This window comes from Balaenoptera musculus, chromosome 16 (genome assembly GCF_009873245.2).
Source record: "Balaenoptera musculus isolate JJ_BM4_2016_0621 chromosome 16, mBalMus1.pri.v3, whole genome shotgun sequence".
Lineage (NCBI taxonomy): Eukaryota > Metazoa > Chordata > Mammalia > Artiodactyla > Balaenopteridae > Balaenoptera > Balaenoptera musculus.
Genome location: NC_045800.1, coordinates 39,017,920 through 39,040,511, shown reverse-complemented (window position 1 = coordinate 39,040,511; position 22,592 = coordinate 39,017,920). Strand labels below are relative to the sequence as shown.

General features: G+C 37.4%; 1 protein-coding gene across 3 annotated transcripts in view; it reads left to right on the top strand.

Annotated features, from left to right (window-relative positions):
- The first annotated feature begins 494 nt into the window (after nt 1-494).
- Nucleotides 495-22,592, top strand: part of MINPP1 (multiple inositol-polyphosphate phosphatase 1) — a 56,390-nt gene continuing 34,292 nt past the window's right edge. For 2 of the 3 annotated variants that reach the window (XM_036829248.1, XM_036829247.1), the window contains exons 1-4: nt 495-1,159; nt 4,057-4,254; nt 7,246-7,343; nt 17,400-17,533. In XM_036829248.1, the coding sequence (XP_036685143.1) occupies nt 523-1,159; nt 4,057-4,254; nt 7,246-7,343; nt 17,400-17,533 (1,067 nt within the window). In that variant the 5' untranslated portion in view covers nt 495-522. The remainder of the gene's footprint in view (nt 1,160-4,056; nt 4,255-7,245; nt 7,344-17,399; nt 17,534-22,592) is intronic. The other variant, XM_036829249.1, reaches the window with a different exon arrangement.

The window sequence follows — 22,592 nt, the reverse complement described above, 5'->3', positions numbered from 1 at the left end:
CGCCTCAGGTGGATTGGATGCAGCTGGTTCAAACTACATGTTGAAAAACAGAGTAGAATGGGGTATGGATGATGATACAGGAGTCAGCTCTTAAAAGGTGTCCTGTTTTGGCAGCTTTGGAGACTTAAGGCTGAGTCCGGGCTTATTCACACCCTAGAGAATTTAAACAGCGGGGGAGTCATTGAGTCAGTCCCTGAGGCGCCGCCAGCTACGAGGAAACTCGCCCACGCTCGGGGAGCCAAGCGACGCCGGCTCCACCTAAGCCACAGGTCTCCGAAGCTCCTCGAGGATTTCTACCGGCTTCACCCGAGCCACAGGGCCACTGGGCTCCTCGGAGCGTCCCGCCCGCATTCTCGGTGCTTCAGCAACACTGGCCGCCTCCTCACAGCCGCAGAGCTGGGTACGCGCAGTGATTCCCGGGGGGCACCGGCCGGAAGCACCCTCCGGACCCGCCCCCTGCCCACCGGAGCCGGAAGCTGTCGACCGAGCCGGTATGTTGCCCTCCGCGGGCCGCAGTGCATCATGCTCCGTGGCCCCTGCCGCCTCTTCAGGGTCTCCGTGGCACCCGTCGCGGCCCTGGCTGTGGCGCTGGTCTCGTCGCTCTCTCGCTGCTCCCTCCTGGAGCCGGAGAACCGCGTGGTCTCGCCGCTCAGCCCCTACTTCGGCACCAAGACTCGCTACGAGGATGCCAACCCCGGGCTGCTGCCGGACCCCGAGGCGCCACGGCGGGACCCACAGCTGCTGGAGGAGACCTGCACCCCGGTACAGCTGGTCGCCCTCATCCGCCACGGCACCCGCTACCCGACCACCAAACAGATCCGCAAGCTGCGGCAGCTGCACGGACTGCTGCAGGCCCGCGGGCCCGGGGATGACCGGACCCACGCTGCCGGCGGCGGCGACCTGGGCGCTGCGCTGGCCGACTGGCCGCTGTGGTACGCGGACTGGATGGACGGGCAGCTGGTGGAGAAGGGGCGGCAGGACATGCGACAGCTGGCCCTGCGCCTGGCCTCCCTTTTCCCGGTCCTCTTCAGCCGAGAGAACCGCGGCCGCCTGCAGCTAGTCACCAGCTCCAAGCACCGCTGCGTGGACAGCGGCGCTGCCTTCCTGCAGGGACTGTGGCAGCACTACCACCCTGGGTTACCGCCGCCCGACGTCGCAGGTGACCATCCCGGGCCGCCCGGCCAGAGCCCTGCCTCGGTCCTCCCCCAGATCCCTGACTTCCCCGATCCCAGCCTCTCCTTACTTCCCTTTGTCCCCAGCCCCCCCATCCCATGGAATGTTCAGGACTTGGCTCTCTCCCTTATCCTCGTACATAATGTTCATTTATTCATTCATCAGGGATGAGTTTGGCACCTTCTACGTGCAGGACGCTGTGGTAGACGTTGGGGGATCCAGTAGGAAGGGAGACAGGCCAGGGCAGTTTTTGATCACCCATTCCCAAAATGAATTTCTCCCTCTGAGCACCAACCCCTTTCCCCTTCCTCCCTCTGGCGGCTAGTTCTACAGTTCGGCGCACTTTTTTTTTATTTTAAATCTAGGACTTTTCTTCCTCAGGCTTTACTTCTGATACTACTATTTGGGTTTTGTTTTGTTTTGTTTTTTTCACTTAACAGCCTTTTCAGATATTGATTCTAGACCTACAACCTATTTTAGGAAGCTACACTCAAACTTTCTTTACTGCTCTGCTTTTTTCTCTGTTTTGATTTTGCATGTACTATAGAGTGACTCTCATTGTAGCTGTGGTCCATGGTCATGGCACAGTACTTTACTTATTTATTCCACTACCGATACTTTTGCAAAATTTGAGAGATCATCTAGTGGAGCTCTTTTATTTCACAGGTGAAGAAGCTGAGCCCAAGAAAATGCCTTGCTGATTGTCCTTTCTTAGTTTGAGGCCCAGAATCCAGGTCTTCTGTTTTCCCTCAAATGATGCTTTTTCCCTAGAAAATGTTTTAAAAGTCACAGATAATAATAATAGCAAACACTTAATGCTTGCTATGTGCTAGGCATGCCTCACATTTATTTCACAAAATCCTTACAACAGCTCTCTGAGGTTGATTGTATTTTCCGCCCTCTTAACAGGTGAGGAAATTGAGACGCAGAAACACTAATTTGCCTAATTTCAAATGACTAGGTATGAACCCAGGAAATTTGATTTAGAGCTTGGTCTCTTAACCATTACACTACGTACAGCTTCCATTTGTCCTGTAACTTAAGGATAAGAATGAAAACATGACATTTTTGTGCCAGAGAGATGAACAAGTGTTAATACTTTCTTGATCAGCTTTAAAGTCATAGCTGAGGTGAGGCATCATTTAGCTTTAAAAAGCCCAAGCAAAAAATAAATTAGAAGTAGACTGGTTTGTCATTTCTCTAATAGCATTCTCTCTTAAGCCGTTCAGCCATCTCCAAGTTGACTCTGTCATGACTGTGGGTAACTCCGTTGGCTGACTTGCGTTTAGTCACTTGTTGAATCATGCTTTTTAATATAGCTAGACTTTTTTCCATTGATATGAATGAAAATTTCCCACAAACCTGTTAAATTAACTGAATGTTGAAAGCAGAACATACTTCAATATAGTACTATATATGTATATAGTGTATACCAAAAAAGGACTACTGGACCTCCTGGGATGAATGAATTTTTGCCCTTAGATGGATTATGAGAATTGGCATTTGCCAGCCATGGATCAAAATAGTTCAGGATAAGCCACCCCTCACCATTTTCAGCATCAGAGATTAAACCCTTTGCTTAGCTGCTTCATTATTATCTACAGACAATTGTTTTGCCTGTTGTGTACATCTGGGCTTTGGAGGGAAGCCACTGAATTGGATTTTGTATTCTTACAGAAACAGAACAATGCCTTTGTTTCTGTTTAAAGAATAGCAGTAATTAGATAATAGCAGGGATGAATTATCCAGATCCACTTAGGAAATTTTGAGGCCCCAGAAAAAGATGACAAAAATCACTTATTTTCCTAGTAAGTTATTTCTTAAGAACTGTAATCTGATTGCCAATTAAAATTGGCAGAATTATTCATTTCAGGAGCTCCTGAAATGGATACACACACACATACATATAAATATTTTCACATACACATCTGAAGCAAAATGGTAAAACTAGACAGAATTTTCTTATTTTAATTACAGAAATAGTATACTTGGTGTTCTTTTCATGGTAAATTATTGGAGAAATGATGATTGGAATCTGTGTATTTTTAAATATGACTGAGAAAACTTAAAAGGCACCCCAGTAGTTGAAGCATGATTACGAATGCTTTTCTAGTATGTATTTGTTACCGAATTGGGGAAATAATGTAACACATAAAATTCTAAATGGGAAGTTATTCTGGAGCTTCAGTTAGAAAATAAACCGAATCAGAAGCATCTAGCACAATGAAATACAGAAGATCTGAAACTTTAATGTATTTTGTGCTATTGTCAGTAGTTTTTGTCCAAAGCAGTCTTTTGTAAAGTAACACAGGGTTGAAAAAGTTAACTGAGAAAATAAAATACTCTATTTAGACTTTGGCTTAGAGTAGTAAAACAGAGCCTGTCGAATTCTCTCTCACCTTGTAATTAGAAACGTTGCTAATTTTTAGATTGTTTCCTCAAATTTTCTGTGCCTGATGGAAACAGTACTTAGGTAATAGATTTTTACACTTTTTATGACATTCATATCTAATTATTTTTGTTTTCTTTAAGAAAACATTCATTTCAGTTACCTTTATTTCATAGTGTAGTATTGCTCTAACATTTTATTTTATTTTTGATATTTTCTGTTTCTTTAGTCTTTTTTAGCGTATCCTCTCATGAGCTAACAATCATTACAAACGGGGAATAGTTTTGTCCTATGTCTTTCTTGAGTAGTGTGTACTTATTTCAGACATGTCAATGAATAAATAGGTTTTTAGTGTTCCTTTTTACACTTGAAACAAAATTTTCCGATAATTTGAAATTGTCATTCATGTCAATGGATATATATATATATATATACATATATATATATACACACACACACATACATACACATACAATTATTTTTTTCCCTTTCAGACATGGAGTGTGGACCTCCAAGAATTAATGATAAATTAATGAGGTTCTTTGATCATTGTGAGAAGTTTTTAACTCAAGTGGAAAGGAATGCTACGGCTCTTTATCATGTAGAAGCCTTCAAAACTGGACCAGAAATGCAGAACATTTTAAAAAAAGTTGCAGGTATTTTGCAAGTGCCAGTCAACAACTTAAATGCAGGTAATGTGCCTATTATCTCGCATTTGAACTCTGAAATAGTTTAAGTGGTTTTTAAACTCTGAACATGGAAAAATATGGAAGCATAAAGTTATTCCTTTTAAAGGACCACAATTGATTTTACGTTGAGAAAGTTATGTGTTCTAGAAAATTATGTGTGTCACATGTTCTAGTTACGTGTGTCAAGAAAAATTCTATACTCATGCTTACTATTCTTAGATTCAGATTCTTCTTTGAGTTTTATGTAAATTAATACACAAGATTCTTGATGTATCCTGGAATTTTTTTTTTTTTTAGGACAAAGTTATATAAAGCTTCAACGCTAAGCATTATTTATAAAACAAAAATTATCTTTTTCTGAATTATCTCCTCTTAAAGTGATACAAATGGAAAGTCATATAAATTCTTTAGCTTTTAAAGCAGTTCAGAAGTACATGTTAATGTTTTGAGAGGGGTTAAGTTTTTAAAAAGTAGTGTGATTTTTTTTTTTTTTCTTTGAAGCTTTTATACCTAGAGATGCTGAGAAAATGAGCAGTCATGTATGTCATAAGCTATTGCAGTGGATGGGTTGACTGTGCAACCTGGGACACTTTAGGGTGAAAGGAAACACTATTAGTAATTATGCTGGGAAAGCAGGTGGAAAACCAAAGTACATGGTCACCTAGCAATGAGAAATTAAGAAAATATAATAAGATTTTTTTTCCTGTTTTCTAGGAATGTATAACCCATACAGCAGATATTGACAGATATATAGAGTGTGATTTCATTATACTGTGAATAAATTTCCAAAGACTAGAAGTAGGAGATGTTGGGAATAAATTAAGTAGACTAGAATATGTCGATCCTGGTGTCTGAATGCTTTATAAGGATCAAAAAAGTGAAGATGCCTAGACTAGCATCTAAAATTGAGTTTTTTCTCTTTTCTTCGACTGGCTATACATTGGGGTTGTTTGCAGAGCTTTAAAAATTATTTGGGAAATAATTCAAGTATGTAGATAATAATAAAGGCTAATATAATGAGTATCTGTATACCCACAACTTAGTTTGATCAAATTTTAACATTATGCTTCACTTAGTTGCTTTAAATATATTGAGGGTCCTTTTTCCCTCTCTAGGATCTCATTCCTTTCCTTTTCTCCCAGAGGTAACCATTGTCATGAATTGAGCATTTAAGTCATCCCATGTCGGTTTTTATATTTATGTTTCTATACCTAAATGGGGCATTTTGCAGATTTTTAAACTTTTAGGAATGGTATCAAACTATGATATCAGTCTGAAATTTGATTTTAATTCAACTTTGTATTTTTTATTTAATGTGTGTAATTCTAGTTCTGCATTTTAAACTTATGTACAGAATTCCATTTTATAATAACAGCATCTAGCCATTATTCTGTTAGTGGGCATTTAAGATTGTTGAAGATTTTTTTAAAAACACTATTTCTAGTCTCTGACTTGACAAGGATTATTTGTGTTTTACTGATGGGGTAACTGAGAGCAACTTCTTTTTGGAGGCAATATTAGCATAGTGGTTAAAATCATGGGTTCTGGAATTGGACTGTTTGTATTCGATTCTTGACTTTGTTATATTATTGACTAACTCTGTGATCTTTGGCAAGTTCCTTAATATCACTGTGCCATAGTTTCTTTCTCTGTAAAATGGATATAGGAATTGTACCTGCCTCACAGGATTATTGCAAGGATTATATGAGATTAATTCATGCAAAGCATTAGCACAGTACCTGGCACAGAGTAACTGTTCAAAAATATTTTAGCTATTTAAATCCTTATTTTTTTTTTGCATAGAAAGGTGATGCTGTATGTATTTTCTGTAACTTATTTTTACTTAGCAATGTATATGTCTCATTTTTTAAAATTCTGTGTTATTTTATAGGATATATATAATTACATTTTTAGGTAAATGATAGTTAAAAATTTATTTAACCCATCATCAGGTTTTACTGGTCAGAGAGGCTGGAGCTAATACAGTCCAAATTCTTTATTTTATAGGAAATTACTTTCCTACTAAGGTTTTTCTTAGTTTTTAACTCTTTCAAATAACACAACAGTGGACATTCTTACAGTCCGCTTTTTGCACTTGAGAGTTTATAAGCTAAATAACTATAGGTAGAATTGTTGGGTTAAGGTGCATGAATATTTTACATCTTAACATATACTTCCAAATTGTTCTCTGAAGGCGTAGAAAAATTTATATCAACAATATGTGAGAATGCTCATTTCCCCCAATTCATCCGACAGTGGATATTATTAGTCATTTTGACTTTTGCCAATTTAATTAATGAAAAATGATATCTAGCTTTAATTTGCATTTCTTTGGTTACTTGTAAGGTTGAACATCTTTTCATATGTTTATTAGCTATTTCATTCCTTCTGAGAGTTGCCTCTTCATAACCTTGGCCATCTTCTATTGGATTATTTTTATGTTTTTTCTTATTGATCATAGGTACCCTTTATGTGTTATGGATATATTAATTATATGTCCTTTGATATTGCTTGACAAAAGAATAAATCCTTTGCCTATTTTGTGTTGAGACCCAGGAAGCCTAGAGTGACTTACCCAGGATAATTAGCATCAGAGTCAGGTCTCATAGTGTGATTTTTCCCTCTTTGTTTCTCTCCTTCTTGACCCTTTGTTTCACCTTCCTTCTGACTCCTCAGTCTGCCCTTTCTTCGTTCTTTACCTTTTGCAGTCTTCTCTTCTCTTTTATATCCTTCTCTGTACTTGCTTCTTCTTAATAGTTATAATGTTAATTGTGTAGTTAAAAGAACTGTTCAATAAATGTACTTTGTCATTGCTGATTTTCAAGTTGGGGACTAAAACCTTTTATAACTTTATCTCCCCTCCTCCAATCCTCTAAAATTAACAAAATCAAGTTATGTTTTATATAGTAAGTCCTTGGCATTCTATAGATATTCAGCCTTTGGAAAACTGCAGGAAATAGTAACCTACAAATTTTACCTTTTTTTTTCTCTCAGATTTAATTCAGGTAGCTTTTTTCACCTGTTCATTTGACCTGGCAATTAAAGGTGTTAAATCTCCTTGGTGTGATGTTTTTGACATAGATGATGCAAAGGTAAGTATTACTTTTGGAGTTTCTTTGCTTTTTTTTTTTTTTGCATGGTTTTCATTGTTGTCTTTATTTGAAGCAGCTTTTCAAAAAATAAGTAGAGTAGGGAACATTAAGTGTCTTTGACTATCTTATAATTTTCCTAAAAAAGAGAGATTAATTGTTCAGATAGGACCTACCTACTTGTAAATAGTTTAGGTTCATAAAACTCCGGAAAACATTCTTCCATTGTGATTTGATTTCTAGGTCCACCCAGTTAAAAATCTACTTAACCCATCATCAAATTTTACTGCTGGAAAGGATTATAGAGCTAATATAATCCAAATTCTTCTTTTTATAGGAAGCCAAAGCTCAGAGAGGATGAATGGTTTTCCAAATACCTATTCTTTTATAAAGTTTTCATAATAAATTGAGTTCTGTTTTCTACCCAGTGATGGCAATGGTTCATCTAGGTTCTGCCTGGCTACTTTGTATTCCCTTTCTTTCCTCTTCATTCATGTTGTTTCTTTGTAGACTTTTAGACTCTAGAGAGAAAAGGGCAGACAGACCTCTGGTGACTGTAAAGGAGGCAAATTCTGGTCAAATCTGGGATGCTGGGAGCCAGAGAGGTGGGGTAGGAAAGTGTTAATTGTTTTCTTAAGTATTGAGGATCAAGGCATTGGATAGAATTCTGATGGATGAGAGTAGGATGTATCTTTATGTATGGGTCATTCAGAAATATGGACTTCAGAAACTTTAGTCATCCTTGCATACATATGGAACCTTCAGCATTCTGCATGAAAATCAATTATTAACTTCAGAATTTAACCTCAGATTTTGAAAAGAAGTGTACTATTTGTCAGTTAGAAGCAAGCTTTTAAGCTGAAAGCTAATGTACATTTGAAAGTAAACAAGTGCTTTATTTCGTTAATTAAAGACTAAAGTGACCAACAACCAGATTAAAGGTGATTTTTCTGTAGTATTATGCCAATGTGGAAGTAGGGCTCAGCCAGTAAGTTGGAAGAAGGGAAAAGAGACCTCGATGGATGCTTGCTCTAGGATGCTGAGCGCCAGAAGTAATAGGTGTATGTATTTCCTCTCTGTGCTCCTGAATTGCTTCCTGATGATCTACTTTTTCTCTGTCTCAAGTACTCAAAACACTTCTCATCTCCTCTAAATGTCCATAACTATCACTTCAGAAACATCCTGGCCTACCCTTCTTTGAAATGCTCTATGCTTAGGATGATCGTAAAATTTATGTTCTAAATTGAATACTTTTATTTATTTTTTATAAATTTATTTATTTATTTTTGGCTGCACTGGGTCTTCGTTGCTACGCACGGGCTTTCTCTAGTTGCGGCGAGCGGGGGTTACTCTTTGTTGTGGTGCGTGGGCTTCTCATCGCAGTGGCTCCTCGTTGCGGAGCACAGGCTCTAGGCACGCGGGCTTCAGTAGTTGTGGCACGCGGGCTTCAGTAGTTGTGGCTCGCAGGCTCTAGAGCGCAGGCTCAGTATTGTGGTACATGGGCTTAGTTGCTCCACGGCACGTGGGATCTTCCCGGCCCAGGGCTCGAACCCGTGTCCCCTGCTCTGGCAGGTGGATTCTTAACTGCTCCACCACTAGGGAAGCTCCTAAATTGAATACTTTTAAAAGTGAAAGGGGAACCAGTAATAATTACACCAGTATAGGTATAAACTGAGACTTATGGTCACCATTCACTTGTGTCAAAATTCCTCACCTCCCTTTTCTCCCTACCCAGATTGCTGTAGGGGAAAAAGACGATAAAAAGCCGAATTGAAGTGATTTTCAGTATTGTGTAAATGACTGAGGGGTATTAGCAAAAGGGAAATTTACTTTTTAACAGAAGAACAACTTATTTGCCCAAGTTACTACAGTTGTTGGAATATTTGGCATATGCTTACCTGGCTATCTGCCCTTTTTGTATTCTGAGTAGCTATATCCATGTGGTCCCTTACTTCCAAAGACCGACAACTCTGTGCTTTTATTTCCATATCTTAAAAGATGGAACTATTAGGTGACTTAGATTCTATGCTACTTGTTTTTCTTTTCCTTTTATTTTTAGGATTACCCTTTTATCTCTTTACTGCTTATGAACTTCTCTCTTTTTTTCCTTACAACTTATTTTGAAAAATTTCAAACTGACAGAAGTTGTAAGAACAACAGAATGAACATTCATGTCCTTCACCTATATTCACCAGTTTGTAACTTTTTTTGCCACATTTGTTTTTCTTTCTTTATAATCTATTAGTTTCCTATTGCTGCTATTACAGATTACTGCAAATTTAGTAGCTTAAAGCAACACAAATTTATTATCTTACTGTTCTGGAAATCAGAATTCCAAAATGAATTTTACAGGGCTAAAATCAAGGTATCAACAGGGGGCTGTGTTCTCTCTGGAGACTCTAGGGGAAAATCTGTTCCTTGTCCTTTCCAGTCTCCAGAGCTCACCTGCATTCCTTGTATCCCTATGACCACGGCTTCATGGTTATATCTCCTACTCTGTCCTTCCTGCCTACTTCTTATAAGGATCTTTGTGATTATGGGGCCCATCTAGATAGTCTAGGATAATTTTCCATCTTAAGCTCCTTAACTTAATCACATTTGCAAATTCCCTTTTATCATGTAAGATAACATATTCATTGGTTGTAGGCGTTAGGATGTAGACATCTTTGAGGGACATTTATTCTGTCACATATATATGTAATCATTTTTTTCTAAATGTCAAGACTCTTCACCCTTAAATACTTGGGCATGCATCTAAACAAGAACCTTCTCCTACATAATCATAATAAAATGTAAATTTACATATGCATATATAGTACAGTATTGTCTAATATACAGTCAATATTCGTGTTTTCACACTTGTCTTAATAGACTCCTATATTTATAGCTTTTATTTAAAAAAATTTTTTGAACATCTTTATTGGAGTATAATTGCTTTATAATGGTGTGTTAGTTTCTGCTTTATAACAAAGTGAATCAGCTATACATATACGTATATCCCCATATCTCCTCCCTCTTGCGTCTCCCTCCCACTTTTTTTTTATTTTTAAATTCAGGATCTAATCAAGGATCATTCATTGTATTTATTTGTCATGCCTTTAGTTGCCTTTAATCTAGAAGAGTGTTCCAGCCTTTCTTTTGTCTTTTATACACTGGCATTTTGCAGGCATCTAGGCCAGCTTTTTTGCAGAATGTCTTTGTGTCTGTTTTTTCACTTAAGATTAGATAGGGGTTTAAACATTTTTGACAAGAATACTATATAAGTATTCTTATGTAGTGTGTCTAATCAGAAGGAATGATGTCAGTTTGTCACATCATTGATGATGATATGTTTGATCATATGATTAAAGTGGCACCTTCCAGATTTCTCTATTGTGTAGGTACCTTTAAATAACTTCTCATTTTTTTTTGAACTTTATTTATTTTTTATACAGCAGGTTCTTATTAGTTATCCATTTTATACATATTAGTGCACATATGTCAGTCCCAATCTCCCAATTCATACCACCACCACCACCACCCCCCGCTGCTTTCAAAGAACGTCTCATTTAAATGACCATGATTTGAAAATTTGAAATACATGTTTAAATTAATTGAATGAGAGCTTCCTTTTTATACAGTAAAAGCAAATAAGTTAGATTCTTCATTAAAAAATATAAAGTTTTCTTTTGATTTAGATGTTTCCTGTGCTTTTTTTTTTCTTTTTCAGTAATTTGATACAAAAATCTCTGCTTAGGACTTCTCACTATGAAATAGGTTTACATACTGAAGTATTTACAGATGCAATAAAATGATGTCTGGGATTTGCTTCAGCATAATCCAGTGGTGGTGGTAGGGGCATAACTGAAACAGAATTGGACAAGTGTTAATTGTTGTTGAAGTTGGATGAGAGGTACGTGGGGGTTCATTATTCTCCTGTTCTCTATTTTTATGTTTGAAATTCTTTATTAAAAATGTTTTAAGGGGCTTCCCTGGTGGTGCGGTAGTTAAGAATCCGCCTGCCAATGCAGGGGACACAGGTTCGAGCCCTGGCCGGGGAAGATCCCACATGCTGCGGAGCAGCTAAGCCTGCGCGTCGCAACTACTGAGCCTGCACTCTAGAGCCCACGAGCCACAACTACTGAAGCCCGTGTGACTAGAGTCCGTGCTCCACAGCAAGAGAAGCCACCACAGTGAGAAGCCCACACGCCGCAACGAAGAGTAGCCCCCGCTCGCGGCAACCAGAGAAAGCCCACGCACAGCAACGAAGACCCAACACAGCCAATATAAATAAATAAAATAAATTAATTTATAAAAAAAAAAGTGTTTTAAGAGTTAAAAATGAATAGAAATATATGAAATTCTGAGAATTCTGGATATTATTAGATATCCAAGACCTTATGAAATGCTGGTCCATGTGTGCCTTCATTCAGCAAATATTGTTTGAGTGCCTGCTCCATGCCAGGCACTTGGTTGAAACTGAAGATACTAACATAAGATAGGCATTGTCCTCAAAGAATGTCACAAGGAGTGAAAGACAAAAAAACCATTGCAAGACAATGGGATGGCTATAACAGAAGTATATATAAGGTATAGTGATACACAAAGGAGGAAGTTGATTAATGGCAGTCAGGTAAACCTTATAAAAGAAGTGACACATGAACTATGTACTTCTCTGTGGGATAGCTTTTTGCAGCTTTGTATCTATCTTCTACTGTAACAAGTATATCTAGATTTTCTATCTCATATGGGGTCAGTTTTGGTATTTAATATTTTCTTGTAGAAGTCATTCATATTCTCCAGGTTTTCAGATTTATTTGTGGAGTTTGGCAAATTTATCTCATGATTTAAAAAAAGGTCTTCTATATCTTAGATTATTTCCCCATTATTATTACTTATTTGTGTATCTGCATTTTCTTTATTATGTTATTTAGTGTTTACTAATTTATTATTTTTGTTCCAAGAAACAGTTTAACTATATGTTTTGAACTTTATGTAGTGGAATCATCCAGTATGTGTTTTTTTGTATATAGTTTTTTCTCAACATTATGTTTTTAAGATTTATCTATGATGCTGCATGTAGCTATAGTTCAATTATTTTTATTGCTGTGTAGTATTCCATTACATGAATTATCATAGTTTTTTAATCCATTATCTTGTTGGTAAACATCTGGGTTGTTTTCAGTTTGGGACTATTATGAATATTCTTGTGTATGTCTGTAGGTGTGTATACACACATTTCTGAAGGTCCATGTCTGTAGTAGAATTGCTGGATCATAGGATATGCAGAACTTCAGATTTACTAGATAATGCCCAATTATTTTTTGGAGCTGTTCCAGTTTATATTTCTATCTTTATGCTTCTTTCCATATATTTTTTTTCTTGTTTTGGACTCTTTCTTTTTTAAATGATTATTTTATTTTCTTAAGTCTTTGGAATTCATGATACTGTGTTTATTTAATTATAGTTTTCATTTGCTCTGTAGCAGAATTTCTAGGGTGAGAGGTTTTTTTTCTGGCTATTTTATCTGTGTAGCAGTCTTGTTTTTAATTTGTATGTTTGTAAAGATACTAGCACCTTTTAAATTATTACTCATCTTTGCAGTGAATTCAGCTTTTACTTCTCAGGCGGCCAGTAGGGATGAGCAGCTATTCAGAGATAAGTAGTGTTCCTTCCAGTTTGGAATTTTTCTCTGAGATTCTTTGTAGAATGCTTCTTATAAAGATGGAAGGTCAATCTGTTTCCTGTAATGGTGTTACATACTGTAGGGAGGCTCCTCTTAGACTTCGTTCTTATTGTTTCAAACAAAGGATTATTGGATCTACTCCTGCAAGTGTACCATGTGCTTTGAGGATCTGTCTTCTGTTGGTTTTATCTGAGGGGTTTTGTTTGTGTTTTGTTTGATTTTCACTGCATTTGGCAGTCCTTCCTCATTTATGGTGGTGGCTCAGGGTACAGAGGTCTCCTAATTTCTTTGAAAGGGGCATTTGCATTTCTTTTTCATTCTTCTTTTTTTAGAGTGATTTCTGAGAGAAGAGAGCATATATATCTTAATTCCATCATCTTAAAACCCGAAGCTTTGTTTATATTTTCTAGTTAAGAGCACTTTCAATGTTTCATTGCAAAATACGATGTTTGGCATAGTCACTAGTAGTTATCCTTACCAAGTTAAGAAAATTTCTGTTTCTTACTAAAACCTTCTATTTATTTATTGTTTTTAAGATCAGGAATGTTTGCTGAATTTCTGGCATCTAGGAAGATGATTTTTTTTTCCTCTTTAATCTTCTAACATAGAAATTACATTAGTACATTTTCTAATATTGAATTATCCTTGCATTCCTTCTTTCTTATGATAGATTCTTTTACTGACTGATTTTTCTCCTAGTTATAAGTCATGTTTCTTGTTTCTTCATGTATTTCCAGTAATTATTAGATACTGGACACTGTGAATGTTATGGTGTTGAATGCCTGGATTTTGTCTTCTAAGTATTGAATTTTGTTTTATTTTGCAGTTAAGTTACTTGTGGATCAGTTTGATCCTTTTCAGGCTTCATTTTTCTGAGTTTCATGCTCTTGACCTGACCTTACAAAACTCAGAAACAAAACCTTACTTATACACATGTCTTTACTATTAAAGTATGTCTCTTTTGGGGTCCAGATTGAAGTCCTGGATGTCTTGGTATCTCTGGAAGCTGTCTCTACTTAGGCCGCTTGGAACATGAATATCTCTCAGCCTTATGATAGCTCTGGAATTGATCAGCTTACAACTCCCACAGCCTTCAGCAGCAGAATCAAGGGGACCCCCTACGAGTTTTGGAGTTCTTTTTCTGTGTAGCTTCCTCCTCTCTGACACTCTACCCTGCTAATTGCAACCACTTCAGACTTACTCAACTCTGAGTTCTGACTCCTCAACTCAGCAAGACTGCCGAATTCTGCTTGACATCCTTTTCCCTGTGCCACAGTTTGAAGCGCCTCTCCTTTTTCATTTCTGATACTATTTTTGTTTTATTTCTTGAATAGATTTGGCAGAACTTTATCTAATTCTTTTTATTTTAATTTTTTTAACGTTTACTTTGTCCCTTTTGCTAACTTCTTAATTTAGTTGCCTCTTTAATATATGTTTAGTTTTGGTTTTGGTATATGGCAGTGGCCTGCCCTTGCTCTTACTCTTAAACTTACAGCTTGCACTTAATTTCTCTAGGGACTCTTCTGGGAAGAATGGCTCATAACTACTGTGTAGTCTTCTCTTGTACCTCTTTTGGGTTGCAAGATTTAGTCCTTTACTTTTGGTGTTGGATCAAATGATACATGAGTACAAGTTTGACATTCAGATAAAGGCTACCTTAATCACCAACTCCAATTCAAGACCTCTCCACAGAAATCTACCACTCCTGTCAGTTTGATGTGTACTTTTCAACCTTTTCTGTGCTCTATTTATAATTTATACCATTCTTAGAAATGTAAACAGTGTAATTGTGTGTGTGTGTGTGTGTGTGTGTGTGTGTGTGTATTTTGGTAGTAAATGATATTATACTGTATTTATTATTCCTTTTTTTTTGTCTTCAACAAATATCTTTATTGTACAAAGATTACCCTCATGTAAATTACTGCAGCGGGGCTTCCCTGGTGGCACAGGGGTTGAGAATCCGCCTGCCAATGCAGGGGACACGGGTTCGATCCCTGGTCCGGGAAGATCCCACATGCTGCGCAGCAGCTAAGCCCATGTGCCACAACTACTGAGCCTGCGCGCCTAGAGCCCGTGCACTGCAGCAAGAGAAGACACCACAGTGAGAAGCCCACATGCAGCAATGAAGGCCCAACACAGCCAAAAATAAATAAATAAAATAAATAAATTTATTTTTTAAAAAAAATTACTGCAGCACACAACTACAGAAATTCACAAAGCAATTGACATTTATTGAGCAATGTCTGTGTGCTAAGGGCATTTTTGAGGACTTTGCACAATTCTGAGGAGGTACTAGAACTCTCAGTTTGCATATAATGAAAGTAAGACTCAACTAAATTATGGGATGTGTCCAAGATTACAAAGCTAATAAGGAAGAGATCCAGCATTTGAATTAGATCTGTGAAAGGCATAAGGATCAAAACACTGAAAATAACTGACCAGAGCTTCCCCTTGCATAGATGATAGCTTTCAATTACTTCTCATGAAAATGAAAGAAAATTATGTATTCCTTTGCTAGTCCACAATCAAGATGTCAGCAGGATTGGTCTCCTCTGAGGGCTGTAAGAGAAGTATCTGTTCCAGGCCTCTCTCCTTGACTTAAAGATAGCCATCTTCCTTCTATACATATCTGTGTACAATCCTTCCCCACCATCTTGCTCCTTCTCCTACTACCAATAGCAGTTAGGCAACAAACACTGGGTTTTATACAAAAACCCAGTAGATAAAGAGCACTCTGGCCATGATAGGTTCAGAAATGGCATAATATTGCCCCACTAAACTGTAACAATAATAGTTGGTGGGTCTGATGTATTGCAAGTAGCAGAGGCCAGCATTTATCATTCTTTACCTGCTCTTCTCATTTAGCAGTATGTTTTAGAGATCTTTCCATGTCAGTTCATGTAGATCTACAAATAATCTCATAGTATTCCATAGTATGTGTATATCATAGTTTATTTAAGCCTCTACCTATTAATGAAATTTAGGTATTTCCAGGAAATTTTTTTGGGGGGGGGCTCCTTTAAGCAGTGCTACTCTAAGATATTCTTGTACATTGTCTCTTGTGTTCCTCTGTGAATATTATTTTATAAGAAACGGAATTAAACGGGCCTTAAAGGTGTGTGTTTTTGTGGATTTTGCCAGTCTGTCCTTTAGAACATCTGTATTAATGCACATTCCTTCTAGTACCAGTTTTCCATATCCTTGGTCTACTTTTTTTTTTTTAATTAATTAATTAATTTATTTATTTATTTATTTTTTGGCTGTGTTGGGTCTTTGTTTCTGTATGAGGTCTTTCTCTAGTTGGCGGCGAGCAGGGGCCACTCTTCATTGCGGTGCGCAGGCCTCTCACTATCGCGGCCTCTCTTGTTGCGGAGCACAGACTCCAGACGCGCAGGCTCAGTAGTTGTGGCTCACGGGCCTAGTTGCTCCGTGGCATGTGGGATCTTCCCAGACCAGGGCTCGAACCCGTGTCCCCTGCATTGGCAGGCAGATTCTCAACCACTGCGCCACCAGGGAAGCCCCCTTGGTCTACTTGTTTTTTTTTTTTTTTTTTATAAATTTATTTATTTATTTATATTTATTTATTGGCTGTGTTGGGTCTTCGTTTCTGTGCGAGGGCTTTCTCTAGTTGCGGCGAGCAGGGGCCACTCTTCATCGCGGTGCGCGGGCCTCTCACTGTCGCGGCCTCTCTTGTTGTAGAGCACAGGCTCCAGACGCGCAGGCTCAGTGGTTGTGGCTCACGGGCTTAGTCGCTCCGCGGCATGTGGGATCTTCCCAGACCAGGGCTCGAACCTGTGTTCCCTGCATTGGCAGGCAGATTCTCAACCACTGCGCCACCAGGGAAGCCCCCCCTTGGTCTACTTTTATTACTATTTTTGAGAAACTGATACATGAACCAAAGTAACTCATTTTCTGTCTGGTTTCTACCTTCCTGAAATTCTTAAAAATTCCTGATTCACTGTTGGCACCTTCTGTGCTGTAATGAATATTCTTCTATGTACATTTTTTTCTTTTTTCTGTATATATCTTTGCTATCATCTTAAAATAATTTTAGAAGAAAGGGGAGGTGAGCACATGTCTTTAACCCACTATCCTGAACTGTCATGGATGCTGGATTACTGGTTGTGAGTACTACTAACTTGCTCTTGCATGTCAGTCTCTACATTCCCATTTGGGTTTGTGTCTCAGCATAAATCTCTGTGTCATGGACCTTTGGGTCCAACCCTTAAATGCTTGAAATGGTAAGTATAAACTCTGTAAATGCTAAGATTCTACTATACTTTGTGTAGAATGGTGATTAAACAATGTAACCTTTTCTGAAAAAATCATTATTAAATCAGAAAATCTGTTACGTTAATAAAAATAGTAATGATTTTTGAAATTTGTATTTTTAGGTTTTAGAATATTTAAATGATCTGAAACAATATTGGAAAAGAGGATATGGGTATACCATTAATAGTCAATCCAGCTGCACCCTGTTTCAGGATATCTTTCAGCACTTGGACAAAGCAGTTGAACAGAAACAAAGGTAAAAACTTAAAAAAAATTTTTTTTTAATGTATTGGCTCAGCCAAAAAGTTCGTTCGGGTTTTAGGATCTTACGGAGAAACCCAAATGAACTTTTTGGCCAACCCAGTATATTCTGAGTGCCCAGTTAAGCTTCTGGAAAATGTTTTATAATGGGTGATTTTTAAAAATAGATTTTGCTTATGTTTTTAAAAATAATTATACTTATAAAATAATTAGATGACATATGTAAGTTATAAAGCATATAAGCATATAAACCCTCCATTCAACCCAGGAACTGGAACATTACTAATAATTTGCATGTGTCTATTTATGTGTTCCTTAGTGACTCAATTTTCCTGCCCTCCCTTGCCCCATTTACTCCCTATCCCCTTTAACTACTATTCTGCATTTGGTGCATATCATTCCTTTGCCTCTATAAAAAGGCTTTATTATGAATGTATGTGTGCCCAAACAATATGTTTAGTTTTGCTTAGAGACATAAGCAAATGGGACTTGTTTTTTTTTCTCCCTCAACATTACATTTATAATATTTATCATGTTGTTGCATATACTGTAGTTCATTCATTTTTGCTACAGTACAATATTCAATAATGTTCAATATTCAGTAAATAAATACTACAATTTATATCATCTTCTCTTGTCAGTCGGCATTTGGGTAGTTTCTGTTTTTTGCTATTATAAATAGTGTAATTGTACATGGTTTCTGGTATGAATTTTTTTTTAAGTTTTTATTTTAAATGAGAGTTTCTCATCAAAAAGTCTCTGTTAACATTCATACTTCTCAGAGTTTTAAAAGAAACCTTTTCATAATTTGAACTTTTGGTAGAATATAAACCGCATTTTATTTGACAAATATGCTTCCATGAAAGCTTATACATTCACAATTGGAGATGAAAATCATGCTGTAAAGACTGAGACAGAAAGACTGAAGATGGTGTATATAATTGGGTTGGCAGTATGAAGTTTTATATACGTACAGATATAGAGAGAAATTATGTGAGTTTGTGGATATGACTTTAGTTTGTGGAATTTTCTTGGGTTTGGGAATTAGGGACCATCTGTACTAGATCTGGTTTTCTTCCCTGACTTACAATGGTTCAACTTATGATTTTTTGACTTTGTGATGGTGCAGAAATGATACACATTCAGTGGAAACTGTACTTTGAATTTTGATCTTTTCTGGGGCTAGCTATATGCAGTATGATACTCTCTCATGATGCTGGGCATTGGCAGTCAGCCGCAGCTCCCAGTCAGCCATGCGATCACGAGTGAAACACTGCTAATATACTTACGACTCTTCTATATCTATACAGCCATTCTGGTCTTCACTTTCAGTACAGTGTTCAATAAATTATATGAGATATAAAACACTTTATTATAAAATAGGCTTTGTATTAGGTGATTTTGCCCAACTGTAGGCTAATGTAAGCGTTTTGAGCACATTTAAGGTAGGCTAGGTTAAGTTATGATGTTTGGTAGGTTTTTGACTTATTGATGTTTTCATTTTAATGATGGGTTTATTGAGACATAACCCCATCATAAGGGTTATGATGGAGGAAGAGCTGTACCTAGTTTCTGCGACCAAACACTTTTTTGGGGCAAAATAGTCAAGGCAAATTCCCTCTTTGAGATAGGCATTAATTTCTTTCCTACTTGGTTTTATGAATGTTTTAAAACCCTTAGACTTTATGAGATAACAGATCTTTACTGTTTGTTCATTGTTTATTTGTTTGTCCCATTGTTGAATGTGAGGTAATTAAATTGTGTCTGAAAGACTCTTAAATAACTTTTACAAGGTTTGCTATTACAATTTGATACCAGATTCAAAGCTTAAGTAAGAATTTTATCATTGGTGTTTTAAAACTAAGTGAGTATTTCTGTACACTGGAAACTACAAAGTATTACAGAGAGAAATTAAAGGTAACCCAAATAAATGCAGAGAGATACTATCTTTATGGATTGGAAGACTCAGATTGATCATCTGTAGGCTGACTGCAATCCCTATCATAATTCCAGTAGGTCTCTTTGTAGAAATCGAGAAGCTTATTCTAAAATCTATACAGAAATTCAAAGCACCCAGAAGAGCTAAAACAATTTTGAAAAAGAACAAAAGGACTTAATAAATACCTGACTTCAAAACTTATAAAACTATAGCCGTAAACAAATGGATCAATAGAATAGAATAAAGTCAAGAAATAAATTCCAATATATATGGTCAGTTTTTGACAAAGATGCCATGGTAATGCATTGGAGAAAAGAATAGTCCTTTCAACAAATGGTACTGGAACAATTGGACATCCATATGTTAAAAAATGACAGACCCTTACTTCACACTCTACACAAAAATGGACCATAGATTTAAGTATAAAATGTAGAATTAGAAGACTTCTAGAAGAAAATGTAGGATCAAGCAGCAAGGATATATTGTACAGTGTAGAGACATATAGCCATTATTTTGTAATAACTTAAACAGTATAATCTATAAAAATATTGAATCATTGTGTGATATACCTGAAACTAGTATAATTGTAAATCAATGGTACTTCAATTTTAAAAAATAAACAAAAAATATAGGATCAATGGCCTGGATATAAGAGCTAAAACAATGAAACTCTTAGAAGAAAACATAGTAGTAAATCTTCATTTACTACTCTGCCTATTTGGGATTAGGCAGAAATTTCTTAGATACAACACTAAAAGCACAATCCATTAAAAAATTGATGAAATGGACTCCATCAAAATTAAAAATCTTTGTGCTTCAAAAAGCACTATTTGGAAAATGAGAAGACAAGCAATAGACTTGGAGAAAATAGTTGCAAAACATATATATGATTAAGGATTTGAATCCAGAATATATAAAGAAGCTATATCTCACTAGTAAGGTGACACATAACCCAATTTTAAAAAAGGGCAAAAGATTTGAACAGATACTTTACTAAAGAAGATATTTGGATGGCAAATAAGCACATGAAAAGATACTAATAAACTACTGATTATATTATTAGATATTAAAACCATTGTGAAATACCAGTAATACCCCTGAACTGGCTGTAAAATAATAGAAAAAATATATATGTTGGTCTCTGCCCCAGGTTCTTGACACAGGGCTCCTGAAACCATTGTCATTTCCTGGGTGATAGGAGTGTCTTTTGTTCTAATGAGGTGACTGGATAGGCTCGTGGATGGCTCCAGGATGACGACTGGTCACCAGAAAGACCAAGCCATGATTAGAAGCTTGGGATTTTCAGCCCCATCGCCACCCCCCCCCCGCCCCCACAATTCTCTTGAGAAGGGGAAAGGGCTGGAAGTGGAGTTAATGATCAATCTCGGCTACGAGGTTCAGGGAGCTTGTGGGTTGGTGAATGAGTAGAGGTGTGGCGAGAGTGGCATGCCTGGAGAGGACATGGAAGCTCTGTGCCCCTTCCCACATACCTTGCCCTGCACATCTTTTCCATCTGGATGTTCATCTGTATCCTATGTCATATCCTTTTTTAGTAAACTGGTAAATGTAAGTAAGTATTTCCCTGAGTTCTTGAGCCACTCTAGCAAATTAAACCTGAGGAAGGGGTCATGAGAACCTTCTATCTGTAGCCATACTGGATAGAAGTTTTGGGTAACCTGGGTGACGACCTACTACTTACAATTGGCACCTGAAGTGGGGGCCAGTCTTGTGGGACTGAGCCCTTAGCCTGTGGGATCTGATGCTGTCTCTAGGTAGATAGTGTCAGAATCGAGTTAAATTGTAGAACAGCCATCTGATGTCACAGAAAATTGCTTAATATGGGGGAAAAAACCCTACACATTTGGTAACCAGAAGCGTCAGAAGTATTGTGAATGTGGTAGTAGTGTGAGAGTAAAGGAGAAATAGAGGAGGAAAGGACTACGTATTTTTCTTATTCACTGGCTAAAATTAAAAAAAAAAAAAAGATTTTCCCAAGTGTTGGTGAGATGTGGAGGAACTGGAAACCTTACGCACTTTTGGTGGGAATGTAAAATTGTATAGCCGCTTTGAAAAAGTTTGACAGCTTCTTAAAAAGAATCTTCTTAGGACTTCCCTGGTGGTGCAGTGGTTAAGAATCCGCCTGCCAGTGCAGGGGACACGGGTTTGAGCCCTGGTCAGGGAACATCCCACATGCCGTGGAGCAACTAAGGCCGTGCACCACAACTACTGAGCCTGCGCTCTAGAGCCCGCGAGCCACAACTACTGAGCCCACGTGCTGCAACTACTGAAGCTCACACACCTAGAGCCCATGCTCTGCAACAAGAGAAGCCACCACAATGAGAAGCCTGTGCACCGCAACAAAGAGTAGTCCCCACTTGCTGCAACTAGAGAAAGCCTGCACGTAGCAATGAAGACCCAACACAGCCAAAAATAAATTAATTAGTTAACTTAAAATAAAAAGAATTTACTAATTCAGAAAAATGGCACCTTTCCTTAAAGTTTTTTCAAGATGACCCCAAAATGCTTATGACATGTAAGAATGAAATCAGACAGGTAAGAATGAAATCAGAACATTCTCTAACACTGTATACAAAAATAACTCAAAATGGATTAAAGACCTAAATGTAAGACCAGGTACTATAAAACTCCTAGAGGACAACATAGGCAGAACACTCTATGACATAAATTGTAGCAATAATTTTTTTTGATCCATCTCCTAAAACAAAGGAAATAAAAGCAGACATAAACAAATGGAACCTAATTAAACTTAAAAACTTTTGCACAGCAAAGGAAACCATCAACAAAACGAAAAGACAGTCTACTAAATGGGAGTAAATATTTGCAAATGATATGACTGACAAGGGGTTAATATCTAAAATATATAAACAGTTCATACAATCCAATATCAGAAAAACAGGCAAACAAATCAGAAAACAGGCAGAAGACCTGAACAGACATTTTTCCAAAGAAGACATACAGATGGCTAAAGGCATATGAAAAGATGCTCAACATCACTAATTATTAGAGAAATGCAAATCAAAACAACAATGGACATCACCTCACACTGGTCAGAATGGCTAACATCAAAAAGTCTGCAAATAACAAATGTTGGTGA